The sequence below is a fragment of the Bos taurus genome, chromosome 22, assembly GCF_002263795.3.
Source record: "Bos taurus isolate L1 Dominette 01449 registration number 42190680 breed Hereford chromosome 22, ARS-UCD2.0, whole genome shotgun sequence".
Classification (NCBI taxonomy): domain Eukaryota; kingdom Metazoa; phylum Chordata; class Mammalia; order Artiodactyla; family Bovidae; genus Bos; species Bos taurus.
The window spans coordinates 35,914,429-35,936,360 of record NC_037349.1 but is presented as its reverse complement, the minus strand read 5'-3'; the positions used below and the strand labels follow the sequence as shown (position 1 = coordinate 35,936,360).

The 21,932-nt window shown below is 39.1% G+C and overlaps 1 protein-coding gene across 25 annotated transcripts in view; it reads right to left on the bottom strand.

The window, feature by feature from the left end:
- Positions 1-21,932, bottom strand: part of MAGI1 (membrane associated guanylate kinase, WW and PDZ domain containing 1) — a 644,187-nt gene that overhangs the window by 86,703 nt on the left and 535,552 nt on the right. For 13 of the 25 annotated variants that reach the window (XM_059880041.1, XM_024983171.2, XM_024983156.2 and 10 more), the window contains exons 6-9: positions 13,713-13,795; positions 9,751-9,789; positions 4,153-4,210; positions 2,234-2,343 (exon numbers count right to left, since the gene is read on the bottom strand). In XM_059880041.1, coding sequence (XP_059736024.1) covers positions 2,234-2,343; positions 4,153-4,210; positions 9,751-9,789; positions 13,713-13,795 — 290 coding nt within the window. The remainder of the gene's footprint in view (positions 1-2,233; positions 2,344-4,152; positions 4,211-9,750; positions 9,790-13,712; positions 13,796-21,932) is intronic. The other 12 variants (XM_024983172.2, XM_024983157.2, XM_024983178.2 and 9 more) reach the window with 2 other exon arrangements.

Genomic DNA, 21,932 nt, shown 5'->3' with positions numbered 1-21,932 from the left:
CAATAATATCTCCAGTTCTCTCTGGCTGCAGAGTTCAAAGTGAGATCAAGTAAAAAAATATCAGAAAAGATATACAGTAAACTAAAGCAGGCCCAATAAGGCAGAAACTTCTATAATTCATCTGAGACTTGGCTGGGCAGCTGAAGTCTGCTTGGCTGGGGCAGTAAAGGTAGGTTTCAGGAGTTTGGTAAGGTGCTGTCCCCTATCATCTCTAAAACCCGAGGGGGACCCATTACAAAAACCCCCGAGTCCTAACTAGTCTAAGTTTACGAACTAAGGGTAGTCTCGTTCACTTTGAAGACCAAGAAATAACTCACTGTGAATGAATCTTAAGAATCATTAAGATTCATTTGTGAGTTTATGTACACAGTCAACTGTGTACATATAGTCAATTTTATACTCATTTTTCAATTGTACATTCTCATTCCCCAAATTCATAAAAATATTTCTTAAAATTTTTAAATAGAAAAGAGATTAAGGTAGAAAGGAGAACTTCTCAATAGCTGAGGGCGCGCGCGCGCGTATGCACACACACACACACACACACACACTCTCTAAAATACAGCCTATGGCCGTGGTTGGCAAACTATGGCTTACAGGCCAAATTGGCCCCCATGCCTATTTCTATCAAGCTTGCAAGTCAAGAACGGCTTTCTAAATGATTCAGAAGAATATTTTGTTGACACATAAATTACATGACACTCAAATTTCAGGGTTCAGTGTTTCAGCCACATACATTCGTTTACAGTCTATAACATATTTCATACCATAAGGGCAGAGATGAGTAGCTGTAATAGATGCTGTAAGAATAGAAAAGCCTAAAGTGTTTATTATCTGGTCATTTACAAAAAAGTTTGCCAACTTCCATGCTATGGTCTATATTTATTAAGTTCAATATGATAATAAGAGAAGTACTGAATTTTATATTCATATAAAAGGAGCAGTAAACCTAATATTTTTAAAGACTGCAATGAAAAATGAAGAACAATCTAAGCATCTGCTAATACACAGATGGCTAAATGAAGTAAAGAGATTCATAAAAGGAATATTATGCAGTCATTAAAAATCCCAAGGTAAATCTATATTAAGCATCCTTGAAAAGGTGCAAGAGATATATTTAACTGAGAAAAATAGGCCAGAAAACTAATATGTATGTAAATACAGAATGTATTCATATACATAAATTATGACCTGGTGTTTGTTAAAATCTGCATATTTGTATATCCCCAGAAAATTTCTGCACATTGCTTATTGCTGAGAATAGAATGGGAGCCAGCAGGGAGATGCAAATGTTCTCCACTTCTGAACTGTTCATGTTTTTGTGAAGAGCACGAAGTAACTTTTACTTTTTTGAGAGCCCCGAAAATTACCAGCTTTGTCTGATGCCTGCTGCTGCTGCTGCTAAGTCGCTCCAGTAGTGTCCAACTCTGTGCGACCCCAGAGACGGCAGCCCACCAGGCTCCCCTGTCCCCGGGATTCTCCAGGCAAGAACACTGGAGTGGGTTGCCATTTCCTTCTCCAATGCATGAAAGTGAAAAGTCAAAGTGAAGTCGCTCGGTCGTGTCTGACTCCTAGTGACCCCATGGCCTGCAGCCTACCAGGCTCCTCTGTCCATGGGATTTTCCAGGCAAGAGTACTGGAGTGGGGTGCCATTGCCTTCTCCGTCCCTGATGCCTACATGCCTACAATTAAAAGTTAGTTCCATACCCTGCACATCTTCTTAAAGTGCTAGCAGTGGTTTGGATTTAGATACAGGACACGACTGAGCGACTTCACTTTCACTTTTCACTTTCATGCACTGGAGGAGGAAATGGCAACCCACTCCAGCATTCTTGCCTGGAGAATACCAGGGATGGTGGGGCCTGGTGGGCTGCCGTCTATGGGGTCGCACAGAGTCGGACACGACTGAAGTGACTTAGCAGCAGCAGCTGTGCAAAAGCTCCCGGGGACAAGGGAATTTTGTCACCATCAGAAATGTTCTCCAATCTAACAACAGCCCCTTTCTAAATCCGAGTGGAGATTGGGTGCTTTTAAACTGGGCCCCCCACTTTAGCTGTCTGGGTTCAGGGTGTGGACTCTAGCAGAGGTTCTGCATCACTCCCCACGCTTCCAGGACATTGAGTTCCTAGCACCACACAGGACATGATCCTCGTGGCCTCTTCTGACCACACGGGGGTGTCAGTGCCCAGGCTTTGCCTGGAGCTTCTGGCCCACAGATAGAGGGAAAGCCAACCTTCTGGCTGCTGTTGCTGTTGCTGTTGTTGTTGTTGCTGCTGCTCCAGCTGCTTCTTCCGTTTGGCTTCTAGAACTGGGTTCTCATATTGTGTCTTCCTGTTGATGTGGCTGGAACAGAAGGCATATTGCACTCAGTTAGGAAACATTTTGTCCCACAAGCAAAATGCCAATCAGGCCAAGTTCCCTTGATTGGACCTGAGCAAAGCAGGTGGTTGAGCATTTTGTGTCAAAAAGCACAGTTAGGAAGATACAATAAAAATAAAAATGAATGGTTTCCACACATTGACTGCTTATCTGTACCAAGTATTGTACAACCAGTTTTACATGTGATTTATTTTAAAAATCTCCAGTAAATGCCAAGATGAAGGTCCTATTTTTATTGTTATTTTGTGGATAAGGAAAATAAGTTTCTGAGCAGTTAAGTAACAGTTGACCTAACAAAACAGAGCTAGTCAGCACTAAGGAGGCTTCAAGCTCAGCATGGTCAGCTCTCAAGTCCCAGGACTGTAAACACCGACTCTCCCAAATGTCCAAAGAATCACGTGACAAAGGACATTTCTTTAATTCAACAAGAAGTCAGTTACAGAATTATTTTAAAATGGAGCTGAAAGTGGATATGTGGTGTTGTCTGTAACATGTAGTGCCAGAAACTGCGTGTAACTTTCTACAATACAGTTCATGGAACCATAAGCACCCTGCCCCCCAAAGATCAAGTTAAAAGAAGGACTATACCAACATCTGTCAACTATTTTGATCAATAGGCATGGAGTCAGGATTCAAAGTATAAGCCCTAGGCAAAAAGATTTCATCCAAATGCAGCTAACCTAAGCAAATGTGATGTGTTCAAAGTGACAAAGACCCAGATACTTCAGATGGCTCCAAAATGAATAAGGGCAAGAAAACATAAAAATACACACACATACATTACAAATATATATATGAATCCAAAGCACTTTTTTTTTTGCCATTCTTATTCAGTGTATATATATGTAGGCTCCCCTGTTGGCTCAGCAGTAAAGAATTCGTCTGCCAATGCAGGAGACCTGGGCTTGATCCCTGGGTCAAAAAGATCCCCTGGAGAAGGACATGGCAACCGACACCACTATTCTTGCCTGGGAAATCCCATGGACAGAGGAGCCTGGCAGGTTACAGTCCATGCGGACACAAAAGAGTCAGACACAACTGAGAAACTAAGCAACGATTACGATATATGTATATATACACATATTACATCAACACATATATATACAGGCCTACACATATTTTTTACCTCATCAAAATCATATTTCATAAGAAGTTTAGAAATATTCCTACTCTGTGATTATTTAGAACTCAAAATACTGTTTTCAAGCCAGGCTTTATTTTTTAACAGTTTCCCTGGAAGCTCAGCTGCTAAAGAATCCACCTGCAATGCGGGAGACCTGGGTTCGATCCCTGGGTTGGGAAGATCCCCTGGAGAAGGAAACGGCTACCTTCTGGTACTGGAGAATTTAGAAAGTTTAAATGAATAAGTAATCACTGAGAATCTCAGACCTGAGCAAAACAGGGCAAAACAATAGGCAAAGCTGATGCTCTTCCTGAAGATAAACAACTCATACTCATATGGTCTATTGAGTAGTTGCTTTTCGCATTCATTCAAATAATACCTATTATTAAGTACCTGCCATAGACCAGGACTATGTTTGGCTCTGGCAATACCGTAGTAAACAGAAGACATGTTGCCCTCAGGGATTTTATTCTATATCATCATCAGATTTGCTGAATATTTTCTTATTCATTATTTTTTTCATTATAAGATTAATATAATGCTACTATTAGTACTTGTTTTTACCTTATCACAATGGCAAATTCTATTCAGCATAAATGTATATAATTACAGAAGAATGCAAACTAAAATGTGTCTTAATAGGCACTTACTCTACATAGTAGATACCATAGACAGGGTCTTCAATCTTTTCCCAACCAGCAGGCAGTTCTGAAAAATAAAAGAACATTCAGAGCAAGAAGAAGATATTCCTGAAGAGCCTAGAGATTTTCAACAACCAACTTAGTCAAAAAAAAAAAAAAAAAGAGTCATAAAAATACTGTCTTAAGTCCAAATAAAAATACTGTCTAAAGTTCAATTAAAAAGTGAGCATTATATTATCAGTGTTTTTCCACACAAAGAACAATTCTTTACTGATATTTTGTATAAGCAAAGGAAACTTAATATAATGCAGTCTTAAGTGCCTTCATTCTAAATCAACTATTAAACTAGATTTTAATGAAAATATATTTAAATTTTGCCTTGAATGCCTGGTTCCCATCCTAAATATCTGCAGTGTTCTCATTCTATTGCTAGACTGCCTTACCACACAAGCAAAAATGGATGAAAATAAATGTTCCTTTTCATTTTCAATGCAAGTCCCATTTTTGCTCTCCCTAGAATACATTAAAACTTGCATCTAATTTTCTCCTTGTTCCTAATTAAAATGCTACTAAGTAAATAAAAATGCCCACCTGGAGTTGAGTTCTTGAGTTGTACACACCTATCACTCAACTGGCTACATCTGGACAGGCCCAAATCTTCACCAGGCTGTGCCTATGAAAGCAGAAACATCGGTCCTGCTCTCCCAAAACTCTCCACATAACTGGGTATACTTCATTCCTTTAAATGCTAGTGGTAAAATGGTGCTGGGGAATATGCATGCCTTTCGGAAAACTCCTCTGTGCTCCACTGAACTTCACTTCATAAAGTTTCATATCGAAAGTTGCAACTCCGTTAACGAGGTAACAGAGGGTTCTGTCATAACAAGAGCTTATTTCCAAAAGCCCACTGCACCAGATGACCCTGTGAAAGAGCAGCTACGTGGTATTTTGTGTCACTGAACAATTTTTCAGGCAGAGCTGCAATTCTCAACTTAATTTCAAAGCCACTCTGCTCTGTGTGTAGTTGAGGCAAGGTGGTATAGAACACTGTACTCCAAAGCGAACCTTTATTCCTAGAAGGACACGTTAGGACTGACTTGAACTGAACATTACACTTGATTGAAAAACAAGACTTTAAAAAAACAATCCATGATTTTGTGGTCACCATTTGAAAATAGTGACCATTTCATCAGGGCTTAGGTTTTCCATAAGACACAAACAGTTCTACACTAAAATGGAGTCGTGCATGCACACACACACATGTGCAGACACAGATACACAGACACAGACACAGACACAGACACACACACACACACACACACACACAGGCTAATTACTCAAAGTTTACATTTTGCTCAGATTTGGCTGCACATCAAGAGACATTAATTTTATGGGTTTTGCTCCACATGTTATTTGTTTGCAAACAGAGACATGTTTTCCCCTCCCCCTTTCTTCACAGGCGTGGGGAACACTTAGCAGGTTCTAAAGAAGTCTGAATACTGGGAGACACAGCTACTAAAATGCAAGGCAGGTCCAATGTGCAGATGTTGACACAACTTGGCTTTTTTATACGCAGTGTCTTGTGAAGTGATGCGAATCAAATGCCTGGGAAGTGGTTTCCCCTTACAATGCTGGAAATTACCATTTAAATGAAAACGAACCAGGAAAAATATTTCCAAAGAGCTGGGAAATCTGAAGATTAGAAAAATGCAAATTGGTGCCCAGGCATATGTTTGTGCTGGCACAGGGCAGAAGAGTGAGTGGGTATTAGGGGACTGACTGCACCTTGTTTAATGAATCAAACTTCTTTTCAAATTCGGCAGCCTTAATGTATGACCTAGGGACTTCGCTGGCAGTCCAGTGGTTAAGACTTTGTCTCCCAGTGCAGAGGGTCCGAGTTCTATCCCTGGTGGTTGGGGAGCTAAGATCCCATAAGACTCTGAGCCAAAAAACCAAAACATAAAAAAGAGAAGCAACATTGTAACAAATTCAACAAAGACTCTTTTTTAAAAAATGGTCCACATTTGGGGAAAGAAAAAAAAAAAAACTTAAAAAGATATATATGGCCTGATCATCTTTGGCTAACATAGGGAAAAAATTAAGAATTCGATCCATTCCATTACTTGTCAAACATTTGTTGAGTGCCTACTCAAACATTTGTTGAGTGCCTGAGGGTGTGCTAGACACCAAGGACACAGAGATAATTACAAGGGCACCGTTTGGGCAGACAATTCAAATATGGCACAGGGAGTGCTCTAATGGAGGTCCAAGAGGGCTTCAAGAAGAGAAGCCACCCTTGACTTAGCCGTGTCACCTACTCAACAACTTACATACTAGGGTTGAGACACGACGTTGGCCAACTGGTACTTGGACATTTGCTCTTCTGGGACAGATTAACAAACTCCAAAAATGGTCCAGCTTTTCAAGATAAAGCTCATTTAACATTGAAAAGATAGATCTCTCACTTCCAATGTGGTGATTAACTTAATAATAGGAATTCATTTCTGAAAGCTTAAAATAGAAATTGGTCATCGATTTAAAACAGGATGCTTGTCTTGCAGTGTGCCATTTGGGTCTAAAAAGTTGAAAATGGGAGAAAATACTGAAGCCTAAAAAATGATGACATTAAAATTTTTTTCTTACTCTAAAGTTACTTAAGAGAGCCACGCCCTCGTGTCTAACAACTGTCAGACCTCAGACCAGTCTGGACAAGATATCACTGAGACTGAAGGTGGCGAAGATCCTTTTGGGGTTGTCCAGATCTAAGGTATGAACCTTAGCCATTCTCTTTTCTATCTGCCTCATGTTCAGCTACTTACTAACATCTTGAAACCACACCTTTCCCCTAGATTTACCTCGAAGGTCAAATGTAGATTAAATAAGGTTTGAAAACCTTTTACATAGCACCTGGCACCTAAGCTTAGCTAATGGCAATTGTAAGAAAGGCCAAAAGGAGCAGGACAGATCCACGTGGCCTGTTAGCTTGCTGTTCCTACCACTAAAAAATTCACGCTGTACTAATCATCACCATGGAAGCGAATACGGAGCAGACTAATGTTCCCAGAGTTTTGTCAACACACAGATTAAAAGTCATGTTCACAAACAGAGATAAATTTCTAAACTGTGATTCAGTGTTGGCTGAGAGGGGACCTCACTTCTCTGTCTCTGCCTCCTAATTGGCTGCAGCACATGAATACTCTGTAATTCAAAAAGAAGCCTGTCCAAGTGCTTTTTGATTCTGGGGAGTTTACTACAGAAGATGTGATAAATTCTACAAACCCAAAGTGCATAATGGAGCTACCGATTCAGCACAAACAACAGAGCTCAGAAATGACAACTCTGTAAGCAAATGATCTGGGTCCAATACTCAAGCCCACAACCCCTACTTCTCAGACGCAGATTATAGAGAGGGTGTCCTTGTCACATCTAGAATCATATTTTCCAATGAAAACCTTGACAGTTGCTATTGTCTGAAATTAGGATCCTCTTATTAAGAAAATGGGCAGTGAGCTTGTCAAAAGAACCTGAAGTGAATGCAAGGAAAAAGTGTGTGTGTGTTATACAGAGGACACATACAGACAAAAACCAGGGAGTCCTATCTCTACCCACAAGGACACATTTGGGCCAACTCTGTAGTATACATGTTGCTCTCCTGTCCCATATTAGACACAAAAAGTATCACAAGGAAGAAGAAAAATGTCCAACAGGGAAGAACTGGTTAATAAATCAGAAAATTGGCAAAAACAATATGTGATCACAGGGACAAATACATAGTAAGATACAATATCATTAAGTTTTCTCTTAAGCCCCATAGGAGCTCGTCTTTACAGGTTAGGAATAGGAAGCTAAGAGAAGGTGACTGACTTCCCCAAGGTGACAGAGTCAGTAGGTGGGAGAGCCCAGAAATGAAGCCAGGCAATGTGCCTTGACCCCTGAGACAGCTTCTGCTTTACCAAACCATCTCCCAGAACTGTGGCTCTGAACATGAAAAGGGATACTATGCAGCCAGTAACACTTACTTTGCAGTCTTTAACAGCACAGGAATGTTTCCACAATGTTACAGGTATACCAAAAAAGAGGACAATTTTGATTTTTCCCTAAAAATGTCAACATTCAAGCTTCCAAGAAGCAAATAGGCTGCACCCCTGTGCACAGTGGAATTATCTCACCAGCCAGCTACACATGGTGGTGGGCGCTCACACACATCAGTCAGGCAGCCAGGGGCTACAGTCCATGGAGTTGCAGAGAGTCAGACACGACTGAGCACACACACAGAGTAGTTTAAACTGGTTCCACGAAGGACTGAGGCGCTCATTTTTCATCTGGAAAACCTAGTTCTGTCTTTTTCAACAATAATTAATATCACTAGATTAATATATTTTTTAACTTACGAAATGAGTTTCAAATTGTTCTATTACACAGGCTGAATCTCAAATCATTCCTACCACAATGACAACTTACTGTATGTCTTTAAAAATATATCTTTCAACAGTTATTGACCACTGTTGACATATCCACCAAAAACAACAGGATACGTTCCAAACATTAACAAAGATAGAGCAAAACTCTATTATATCCTGAGCCAACCATGATAAATCATCTTTATTTAGATAATAAAACATCAAACTGAACAAAACCCAATAATCTGTATTAAATATTTATATTATCGGTTTTTAAGGCAAACTTAAAAATGCTAGCCTGATTGAATAATCTCAGGACAGTTCTATTCATACTGATGTTAAATAATCTTGTTTTAAAAATATATTATTGTCAATTTTCCATCAGCCAAGGCTTTCAAGTGCAATTTAGCCAAAACTTGTGCTTTCCCATCTATCGTTTCATACATGCATCAGATGGAAAGCAAACTAAGTTTTATACCGTTCAAAGATGAACATTAAACGTTTAACTTACCAGGGAACATAATTCAATATGTTCCAACAGCAAAGATAAGAGTTTGGGATGATCAACTAATGTAAATTATTCCCAAACTGCGAGAACTCCGAGCAGTCAGACTTGATTTCTACTGACATACACATTCGAAGGACAGTAACACAGAAACCAGCATCTGGTTTTCAAGCCATTCACTACAGTTACAAACTCAACAAGTAGCCTGTGACTAACAATATTACACTAGGACTTAGCAACCATTCAGTTTATCAGTGGAACTGCTGTGCTGCTGTTACTCTCCCTACGATCTTTCAATTCGTCTGGTAGATTTTTGTTTGTTTTCCTTTTCTATATTCCCCACGGAGAAAACCACTCATACCAAATAAATAATTGAGACTGAGATAGACTATAGGAGAGTTCAGGGGACATGGCAAGCATCTATCCCTCGGTTTTTTCTTAATCCTTAATTTACGAGAGTACTGATCTGCTAACTCTCATTCTAGCCCCAATTCCCTCAGACATTTTCTTTGTAGACACAATTTATTACAACTCTGTATGATGTCTGCAGTCAGACACATGAGTTGTATACGACTGACCTTTCGTGGCTAAGCCGGAATGAAAATCGTAATTGAAGAAGTTCAAACTAAAGAAACAGAGGGATTAAGCAAGTCACTGGAAACCAAAGCACCAGAGCAAGTCATGCAGGCTGGGAGGGTTTACCTAGTTCACTGTCCAGCTCCTCCGTATGGATCCCTTCTTCTCCAAAGGAATAGCAGGAATGAGACAGAAAAGAGAGAAAGAAAAATTCAGACACCAGCACCAAGGAAAGAAACTGCCTTCAAGAAAAACAGCAAACACATCACTTTATTTTGTCCTTACCTGCATTGTGGCTATTTCATTGGCTTGGCTACTCAACTCGAGACCTCAGTGTAAATCACAAAACGGGAAGAGCTGATATTGGCAACATAATTACATGGCTCATTTCCTTGCAAGTCAAAATAAGGTTTGATTGGTTGTAAAAGATGACAAACACCTTTGCGGTTTTTGGTGTTCTTACGTGGGAAGTCACTTATTACAGACCTTATTTCGAGCAAACAAAGCTGCTAGACCTTTCAATATTAGTCCTTTTAATCCTTCTATGATCCTCTAATCTGCGAGGCAATTCTACTCACAATTAAAAAATTACTTAACCTATAAGTAATACTACTGCCTGAAAAACGGAAGGTGAGGTCAAACTGAGAACAAAGATTCTAAGATAAGCTATACTTTTATCTTTCAAAAGCAGTTAGAAAAATGAACTATGTCAGGATGATATACATCGGGGGGTGAGGCTTGAAGGCTGCCCTGAAAGGACGATTGGGAAGCAGAGTTTACTTTGTGTAAGATTTCTAAGTCAAGCAGCTCAGAAATATTAGAATGAAAATGTTCTCTGTAATTTCAATAAGCAAAACAAGTCAAGATCCTTTTCACTCCTGACCATCTCTTGCTGTCAGTAAAACATTTTGTGATAACTGCAAAGAGAACATAGGATACCATACAACAAGTCACTTCATACACAGTTATGGTTGTCCCCTCCACCATGAGCTAAACAAGCATGGGATCAAGGCAGCTTTCACTACTGCAGCGCTCAGTGCCCACTGGAGCCCTGGATATATAACAGGCACCAAATATTTCTCAAATGGATGAATAAACAAACAAACAAATGAATCGATTATTGACTTTAGTCACCAACTGCCAACAATAAGGTAATAAGGTGGACGCTGGCACTGTTCCCTAAGAAGGGAATCTTAGTTACATAAAATCTTTCATGAAAATCCTCATTAGGATATTATTTAAAATATCTTTTGGAGCACTCATTCATTCCCTTAAAAATTCTTTAACGAGATTTACTATGTGCAAGTCCCTGAGCCGTCATCTGAACGTTATGTAAAATTTAAGGAAAAGACTTAGAGTGAAAAATGGCTAGAATTCAAGCTCGGCTAGAGTGGGGCTTCTCGTTTATTGTGTTCAACGATACAACTGACATTCCCAGAATGCACGTGACATACAAAAAGCATTCAACAATTATTCGTGGAATGTAAGAGCATTCTAAGAAGGGAGAACTGCACATCTAACTATCACAGAGCGGGAACTCAGTAAGGACTGGGGGTGATGGACAGAATGTGCGATGGAACTAGAGTCAGACAAGCTTAGAGGCTGAACCACAGAGAACTTGGAAAGACAAGCTTTGAACCTGGCATTCACTGAACAGACCAGAGAGCTACAGCATTAAACAGGGCTTGAGGCAGTGGTGATAAAGCAAACATATTTTAACAGACTGCTCTGAATACAGTGCAAGAAGGAGAGTGGGCAAGAGTGTGGGTCGAAGATCGGCATGACCTTGACTAGGATGGTATACATGGTGAGGAAAATGGAGAATGAATTCCAGAGACGCCAGGGAGGCAAGGTGAACTCAGCTGGTAGTACTGACAGGGAATACTTTTAGAAGACCACATTTGGGTTGATGGGAATCATTAGTTGGGTTTTAATCAAAATGAATGTAAACTCTCTTTAGGACAAAAAGCATTATTAAATATTACAATACTGGCCCGGAGCTCACAAGCAAGGGAGAAATCGAATGGAACTACTAAAACACAGAAATCACAACAAGGGTTATACACTGAATATCAAAATCCCAAATTAGTTTCTGCTTTTTTGAGACAGGAAAAAGATAACAGAACATTTTTTATATAATGTTATACTGTTACATTCAACATGCATATAACCTCTAGAGAGCAGAAAGAAACATAGCAACAGTATTGCAAAAGAACAATGTGATTCTTGTGACCTGATATAAACAACACAAGACGGTTGGCTTACACAAGACGGTTTTGTGGTAATTGGCAGGAGAAAAGGCAGATGTGGGAATGGATACTTGCCACTGTGGTAGACTCTGCCTGTATATACTAAAACCATTTGTGGTTTTACAGGCACACGGACATACATATAATTTCTACCAGAAAAAGAACATATGAATTCTAACGGTGAAGCGACCATCACTAAGTGAACTGCACTGGATATGAATACATACTTGCTCCAAAGGGAATAATGTTCACACCAGTGACATGAACTCTAAGAATTAAAAATTATTAGAATGGCTAAAAAGAAAATTCAGTAATTGTATCAAAATTGTATCATTTTTCTCAGTAAAAGCTATTGGAATCTTCTATTATCTATCAAATTATACTAACAGGCATTTTCATACATTCCCAGTATAATTATAATGGATAGTGAAACTGAAGATCTGATGGTAATAAGAGGGCCTAAAATAGTTTCAAAATCTCAGGCATCAAATGAAGATTACATTCTGTTCCAAGAAGTTTTATGGTTGGATGTATTTTATGTTCTTATCTTTGAAAACTGGTCACTTCTGTATCACATGTTAAAGAGAATATGTGAATGATCATGATAGCCCATTATCCTTAAGCATGCGAAATAATGCATTTGCCCATGCCTATTCCTTTTCTTCTTTACGACTAAGCAATCAGAATAAAATGGGTCTCTCAGTTATGCCTCCTCAGTCAGAAGGATTTGTATTTCCACTTGAAGTTACTCAGATAAACATGAACACACAATTCTATGTTCATTTCATGCAATCTTACAATCCACATATATCCTGTAGTTTAAAGCTTTCACAGGATCATACTTTACTGGCTTATATTTTCAAACAAATATAAAGTTTATACAGGCAATAATTCTGCCCCATAGAATAATAAAGTTTCACTAACTTACAGTAAAATGTATATTCAATAATTATACTACTAATTCAAATGCCAGGAATGAATAATGAGTAGTAAATCACTCCATTTCCCTTTTAATTTGTCCGTGTCAAAGAGCGATTTTGGTAAAACAGGACAAATCAAAAGGGAACACACTTGTTCAACCTTAATTTCTTCTTCACTTTTGCGAAAGTAACTAGAAATTCCAAAGCCTTGAATTAGACTTTATTGACAGCTGAACCTTTTTTCTTTAAATTAACAGGAAGAGTGGGGCTAAGGGTAACACCTCAGCCTCTTTTGTGGAAGAATGTACTTTCTCATATTTAAGATACACTCTAAGCCACACAGAGATTCCCAAACATAATAAGATCTGCTTTCTTAATGCTAAACCTGGAGAAACACTCAAATTATGAAGCATGAACACTTCAAGAAAAGTTTCTAATATTTTTTTCTCTAATACTGTCACAATATATGATTACAGTTCAGTAGGTAAGTGACCAAAGCATTTTTGGGTTCTAAATTTGTAGAGACTTTCTAGAGTTTTCTCCAAGTTCCTGAAGGGCTTCGGTTGCATCCACATCTGAATCCTTCCTGGCTGTGCTGCAGCTCTGTCTCTAAGAGAGAGCTGAGTACGTCTTTATGTTTAAACAAACTGTTCTTCTAAAACAATTGTAGAGATTTCTCTCCTGCTTTTGAAAACCATAATGCACTTACTAGAAACTGGATTACCTTTCAAAAACTCTTTGTTAGAAACCTGGCTGACCTTGCTACAACTCTGCACTTCCACTGCAAGGGGCACAGGTTCAATCTGGTTGGTGAACTAAGATCCCACATGCCATACAGTACAGGAAAAGGATAAAAAATAAAATAAAATTGGCATGTGTGAACAACCCCACTTAAACCCAGGCTTTCTTAGCCCCTTACCATCATCTTCACACTCCTCCAGAGGCTTCTGCTGCTTGTTCAGGCACCGAGGGTCTAACCAAGATGTTGTTTTTGTGTTGTGGCTGAAATTCAGAAACAAGAAATACGTTTGAAAGGGTGGGGGGGGGGGTGGAATGTAAAAACTCAATGACAAAAGATTTAAACAGTCTTGAATATTTACTCTTCACTAAAGCAAAGATACTGTCAACAGTCAACTGAGGGCAAAAGAGAGCCCTGGAATAAGAAGCTTGGAGAGGCTGGACATGAAACCCTACTTCCTTCAGGAGGGTCGAGCCCAACCAGAGAAGTGTTTCAATAGACACCGTTTTCCTTCGATCAAGAGACAGATGATAGGCAAATGACTGGGCTGATTGACCTGAAGTAGATTTGGGACAAAATTCTGCTTGAGCAACCAGTCCATTCTATGCAAACTAAACAAGAGGATCAAAGAGCTACAAGTCCAACAGTTCAAGCTGCAAACCAAAAATGAAACAAAGAAAAAAAATTTTTTTTCCGCAAGTGTAGGTAGTGAAGTCTTAAGTTTCAGTTCAGCTTAGTTCAGTTCAGTTGCTCAGTCGTGTCCGACTCTTTGCGACCCCATGAATCGCAGCATGCTAGGCCTCCCTGTCCATCACCAACTCCCGGAGTTCACTCAGACTCATGTCCATCGAGTCAGTGATGCCATCCAGCCACCTCATCCTCTGTCGTCCCCTTCTCCTCCTACCCCCAATCCCTCCCAGCATCAGAGTCATTTCCAATGAGTCAACTCTTCGCATGAGGTGGCCAAAGTACTGGACTTTCAGCTTTAGCATCATTCCTTCCAAAGAAATCCCAGGGCTGATCTCCTTCAGAATGGACTGGTTGGATCTCTTTGCAGTCCAAGGGGTTCTCAAGAGTCTTCTCCAGCACCACAGCTCAAAAGCATCAGTTCTTCGGCGCTCAGCCTTCTTCACAGTCTAACTCTCACATCCATATATGACCACAGGAAAAACCATAGCCTTGACTAGACGGACCTTTGTTGACAAAGTAATGTCTCTGCTTTTCAATATGCTATCTAGGTTGGACATAACTTTCCTTCCAAGGAGTAATGTTGAAAAAACTGTCACAGTTTTTAATTCTAATTCAAATCTTATTAATTGATGGGAAAAACTTAAAGCTTAAGTGAAAAACAGAATATGCAAAAGCCTACAAACATTGTCTAAAATGTGTTCAAATAAAATAAAACAAATGAAAGGTAATACAGTTACAAGTATCTCAACCAACAATACTTACTTGTCTATGTAGAACTATCCGAATCTAATCTGTCCTAATTTTGCCAATCATGCATACTTTTGCAGGCATGTTAAGAATTTGGGGGTTTTATCCTCAGAACAAGGAGAACTTTCTGAAGGTTTTAAGCACCAGTGTAGGTGGGGGGTGGAAGGTGGGGAGTGGAGAAGAAACTGGAGGGTATATTTGGGAAGGGTATGTGGAGAATATACAAGACTAGTGCTCAGAACAGTTTGGACCTGGAGATGAAGGAAGAGAAATAACTGGCTCAGAGAACAGGGTATAACCCAGGGCCTGGCTGAGATGCCTGCAGGAAAGTCTGGGCAGACAGAGCTCTTGGGAGACGGGGTCCAATAAGCAAAGAAAGCTGAAGGGGAAGAGAGAGGGAGCTGGGGAACCATTATCTTTATCATGAAGCAGGACCTCTAGAATAACCAAAAGCCCAATTAAAACTATCTTAACCTGCTTTGTCATTTACATATAAATTACAATTTACTTAATCCTTAGCCCTGTGAGAGGAGTATCATTAGTATTAAAATGATGACTCCCTATTTTACACATGAGAAAACTGAGGACAGAGATGTGAAGAAACCTGCAAAGGACATCCTGCTGACACACGGAATCAAATCCAAGGAGTCCCACACTAGAAACCATGGTCTGTGCTAATCTTACAAATAAGAGAGCAAAAATGGAGAATGACGGGAGGGAATATTAGGTGTGATATTTTAAAAAAACACTAGTATCTCAAGATAATTGTAGATTCACATGCAGTTGTAAGAATGAACAAAGAGAGAGCCTACATTCACCTTACCAAGATACCACCAAAGGTAACATCTTGCAGAACTATAGTACAAAGTCACAACTGGGATACTAACAGCCAGTCAATATATGGAAGGCTTCCATCATCACAGGATCCCTCATGTCGCCCTTTGATAGCCACACTCGGTTCCCTTCCAACCCTTACCTACAAAAAACCCACTGTTAATCCCTGCTGCTGCTAAGTCACTTCAGTCGTGTCCGATTCTGTGCAACCCCACAGAAGGCAGCCAACCAGGCTCCTCCGTTCCTGGGATTCTCCAGGCAAGAACACTGGAGTGGGTTGCCATTTTCTTCTCCATGGCAACCTCTAATCTGTTCTCCATTTCCGTACTTTTGTCATATCAAAAATGTTATATAAATGAAATCATATGGTATAGAATCTTTGGGGATTTGCATTTTTCATTCAGCATAACTCTCCTCAAGATTGTTGCATACATCAGTAACTGTTTTTATTGTCAGCAGTGTTTCATGGCATGAATGTACTACAGTTTAACCACTGAAGGACACCTGAGTGGCTTCTAGCTTTGGGTTATTTAGAAGAAAACCTATTATAAACAGGCTTTCCTGGTGGCTCAGCTGATAAAGAATCCACCTGCAATGTGGGGGACCTGGGTTCGACCCCTGGTTGGGAAGATCCCCTGGAGAAGGGAAAGACATCCACTGGATCATAGAAAAAGCAAGAGAATTCCAGAAAAAACATCTACTTCTGCTTCACTGACTATGCTAAAGCCTTTGACTGTGTGGATCACAACAAACTGCGGAAAATTCTTAAAGAGATGGGAATACCAGACCACCTAACCTGCCTCCTGTAAAATCTGTATACAGGTCAAGAAGCAACAATTAGAACTGGACATGGAACAATGGACTGGTTTCAAATTGGGAAAGGAGTAAGTCAAGGATATATAGTGTCACCCTGCTTATTTAACTTATATGCAGAGAACATTATGTGAAATGCCGGGCTGGATGAAGCACAAGCTGGAATCAAGATTGCTGCGAGAAATATCAATAACCTCAGACATGCAAATGACGCCACCCTTATGGCAGAAAGCAATGAGGAACTAAAGAGCCTCTTGATGAAGGTGAAATAGGAGAGTGAAAAAGCTGGCTTAAAACTCAACAAGCCAAAAAACAAAGATCATGGCATCCGGTCCCATCACTTCATGGCAAATAGATGCAGAAACAATGGAAACAGTGAGAGACTTTATTTTCTTGGGCTCCAAAATCACAGAAGAGAGTGACTGCAGCCATGAAATTAAAAGACACTTGCTCTTTGAAAGAAAAGCTATGACTAACCTAAACAGCATATTAAAAAGCAGAGACATTGCTTTACCAACAAAGGTTCATCTAGTCAAAGCTATTGTTTTTCCAGTAATCATGTATGGATGTGTGAGTTGGACCATAAAGAAAGCTGAGCACCAAAGAATTGATGCTTTTGAACTGTGGTGTTGGAGAAGACTCTTAAGAGTCCCTTGAATTGCAAAGAGATCAAACCAGTCAATTCTAAAGGAAATCAATCCTGAGTATTCATTGGAAGGACTAATACTGAAGCTCCAATACTTTGGCCACCTGATGTGAAGAACTGACTCACTGGAAAAGACCCTGTTGCTGGGAAAGACTAAAGGCAGGAGGAGAAGGGACGACAGAGGATAAGACGGTTGGATGGCATCACTGACTCGATGGACACAAGTTTGAGCAAGCACTAGGAGGTGGTGATGGACAGGGAAGCCTGGTGTGTTACATGCAGTTCACGGGGTTGCAAAGAGTCGGACATAACGGAGTGACTGAACGGACTACTATAAACATCTATGCACAAGCTTTTATGTGAATGTAAGTGTTCACTTGGGCTTCCTAGATGGCTCAGAGGTAAAGAATCTGCCTGTCAATGCAGGAGACACAAGTATGATTTTTAGGTTGGAAAAATCCCCTGGAGAAGGAAATGCCAACCCACTCCAGTATTCGTGCCTGGAAAATCCCACGGACAGAGGAGCCTGGCAGGCTACAGTTCATGGGGTTGCAAAAGAGTCCAACACAACTTGGTGATTAAACAACCACAACAAAGTATTCTCTTCTCTGGACAAATGTGCAATGGCTGGGTTCTATGCTAATTGAAATGTTTAGTTTAAAAAAGTGCCAAACTGCTTTTTGGAATACCACAGAATTTTACATACCCACCAGCAATGTGTTAGTGATACAGCTTCTCTGCATCTTTACCATCATTTAGTGTTTTTTAGTTCATTCTCTAATTGGATTTTTTTTTCTTTTTACTGTTGAGTTTTGAGAGTGGTTCAGATGGTAAAAGCGTCTGCCTACAATGTGGGAGACCTGAGTTCGATCCCTGGGTCAGGAAGATCCCCTGGAGAAGGAAATGCCGACCCACTTGAGTACTCTTGCCTGGAAAATCCCATGGACAGAGAAGCCTAGTAGGCTACAATCCATGGGGTTACAAAGAGTCGGACACAACTGAGTGACTTCACTTTTACATATTCTAGATACCAGTCCATTTTGAGATACAAGCTTTATAAATATGTTTTCCCTGTGTATAGATTGTCCTTTCATTTACTGACCAGTCTTTGCAAAGTGAAATTTTTTCATTTTGATAAAGCTGTGTTGACCAATTATTCCTTTTAGGATTATGCTTTTGATGTCACATCTGAGAACCCTTTACCTATTACTAGGTCTCAAAGAATTTCTATTTTTCTTCCCCTTAAAAATTCTATTACTTTACATTTTATACTTTATGATGATTTGAGTTTGTTTTTTTTTTTTTTTTAAATAAGGCAAGAGGTCTAGTTTCAGGTTAATTTATTTGCCTTTGGCTGTAGAGCTGCTTAGAGTACCATTTTATTGAAAAGGTTACCTTCCGTGCATTGAACTGCTTTTGCATTCTCTACTGAAAGTTGGACACATTTGTGGGTCTGTTTGTGCGTTCCTTTGATCTATGGGTCTTTTTCTTCATCAGTAGCATTCAACCTTTATGACAGTAGATTTATAATAAGCCTGATATTGGGTAGACCGATTACTATGACTTTATTCTCCTTTTCAAAACTGTTTTAACTAGTCTAGTTCCTTTTCCTTTCGATAATAAATTTTAGAATAAACTTGTCAATACTAACAAAATGCCTCACTGAGATTTTTGACAGGATTTATATTAAACCTGTACACACATTTGGGGATAACTGACATCTTTACTATACCAATTCTGAGTCTTTCAATCCATGAATAGAGTAGGTCTCTCAATTTACTTAAACTTTCATTTATTTCTTTCATCAGCATTTTGTAGTTTACAGAATACAAATACTGTACATATTTCATTATATTTATACCTAATTGATTTTTTAAAGTAAATGTAAATTATATTTTATTTTGAATTTTGTTATCTGCTTGTTCATTGTTAGTATATAGATATACCATGGATATTTGTATGATTAGCTTCTATCTTGCTGAACTCATTTATTCTAGAACTTCTTATATATTTCTGGTGATTTTCCAGTTAGACAACCAGTCTATATACCTTTTATTTCCTTTCATGAGGGTTTTGTTTTTTGGTGTCCGTTTGTTGGTGTTTCTGGATTACTGGCTTCTACAGCTCTAAATCTGGGATATATGAGGTAAAAAGAAAATTCAGGGAATTTATGACTTGTCATTTCTGTGATCCCAAGTTCCCTAGCCAATCTGCATTATTTTTATTTCCTTTTCAAGTCCTCTTATGTTCATTTCCTATACAATATCCAGGGTCTGCAAGTTTATGCTTAATTTTTAATGTTCCAGTATTTCTTCGATTTCCCATAAAACTGTAGAGCTAACATAGACTTACATGTGTATAAGTAAAACAAGGTAGATCTGAGTCTATAGAAATTTAACTTGCTATTCGATGTAAGACAGTCTAAGATGAAGTTTTCAGGACGCGGGACACTGGAAAACTCATCAAACAGGATACACTGCTGTTGTTTAGTTGCTCAGTTGTATCTGACTCTTTAGTGACCCCATGGATTGTAGCCTGCCAGGCTCCTCTGTCCATGGAATTTCCCAGGCAAGAATACTGGAGTGGGTCGCTATTTCCTTTTACAGGGGATTTTCCCAACCTAGGGGTTGAACCTACATATCCTTCATTGGCAGGTGGAGTCTGTAACACTGAGCCATGAGGGAAGCCCAAATGTGTGCATCTAATAATTTAATGTGTATGGAATTGGGCTGCTGCAGACCAAATCACAGAGTTGTCATCATAAGCTATACTTTTGCATAAATTTTCTATTAAACAACAGACAAAAGATTGGCCTCAGTTCAGTTCAGTTGCTCAGTCGTGTCTGGTTCTTTGCGACCCCATGAATCGCAGCACGCCAGGCCTCCCTGTCCATCACCATCTCCTGGATTTCACTCAAGCTCATGTCCATCGAGTTGGTGATGCCATCCAGCCATCTCATCCTCTGTCGTCCCCTTCTCCCCCTGCCCCCAATCCCTCCCAGCGTCAGGGTCTTTTCCAATGAGTCAATTCGCATGAGGTGGCCAAAGTACAGGAGTTTCAGCTTTAGCATCATTCCTTCCAAAGAAATCCCAGGGCTGATCTCCTTTAGAATGGACTGGTTGGATCTCCTTGCAGTCCAAGGGACTCTCAAGAGTCTTCTCCAACACCACAATTCAAAAGCATCAATTCTTCAGCACTCAGCTTTCTTCACACTCCAACTCTAGCACTGATTAAAAGCTAAACTAGGTTATAAAAAGTAAGCAAATCAGCATACTCTCCTCTAAAGAACTCAAAGTCTTGGATCTTCATTAACTATTTTTACTAACCACAGTCCTCACTAACCCTCAAAATAACCAATTTTTTTTTCAAATTTATCAAGTCAGTCTTGAGCAAAACTATTAACACATTCTTTTCCAAAAGTTTGAGTTTCACATATTACTGTATTAGGAATTCCTCTGTTGTTATTTTCCTTTGCTCCATACAATTCTTCCTTACTAACAGACATAATTTAAAGGACAACTTCTCACAAAAGCTAAGTACAAAATTCTAAGCTTATAGCTGACATCCGTTTTCATAACATTTATGTTTCTCTGTAATAACCACATGATGAAGATAAACATGGTAACAGTAACAATAATACTCACTAATTGGCACAAGCCCAAGTTTTATATCCCTTCTCTCATCTAACTCTCACGAAAATCTGACAGGGTAGGCGTGATCAATAACACTCATGTCCTTCTACAGATAGGGAAAACTGAGATGCGGAGAGGCAAACTCAAGGTCACACAGATAATGAACTTTGGGGAGTTCTTAACCACTGTACTTTCCTAAATCCAAGGCAAAGACTTCACTGTCCACCCATGTCTTCAACAAGCATTTGTTATTAACATGAAGACACAAATGTGGACTGGCATCTCCTTCAGGCTGGAAAATAACCCAGGAGCAATAGCTCACTCATCTCTGATTTCCTAGGTTAGTTCTGAGAAAGGATGTTTTGAGACCCAAGCCTTCTCCCTTATTCCCAAATCTTTAAGAAAATTGTACTTTCTTATCCTTGCTGATTTTTCTGATTACAGAATGTATGCTGGAATATCTTTCTAAGTGGGAATATGTATTCAAACCCCACAGAAATGTATAATGTAGTTAAGAAAATAAATTCCTTAAATTCCTTACTTAAACTCAAGTGTTAATAGATATTTCTGGAATTTTCTTCACATAGAATTGTATCTACATTTTCACAGAAAACAAATATACACACAGCACAGTACATAAGTGTATATACCCATGTATTTTACAAAATAAGATACTTCATGTTGTTCAGAAATGTCCTCTGTTGTTATTGTTCCATGAACAGCAGACCTGTAACATTAATCCATCTGAGTAGAACAGATTTACCTACGTTTTGAATTGTTTCAAAGTTTAATTGGTCTTTTTATTTTTATTTTTTACAGGTTCATAATACTATGGTGAATGTTAACAGGAAATCTCAAAAGGAGGGACAAAAAATTTTAAAAATTGACTGTCATGGTTAAGAAATTATATTAGCTCAGATTTTCTAGAAAGGTTTCAATTTTATAAATTTTTTTGTTCCTTTCCAGTATTGGTTGCTAATGTTTAACTATATAATATTTAAGTTTTTAATTTTAAAAGACTTTTCACATCTTTATATT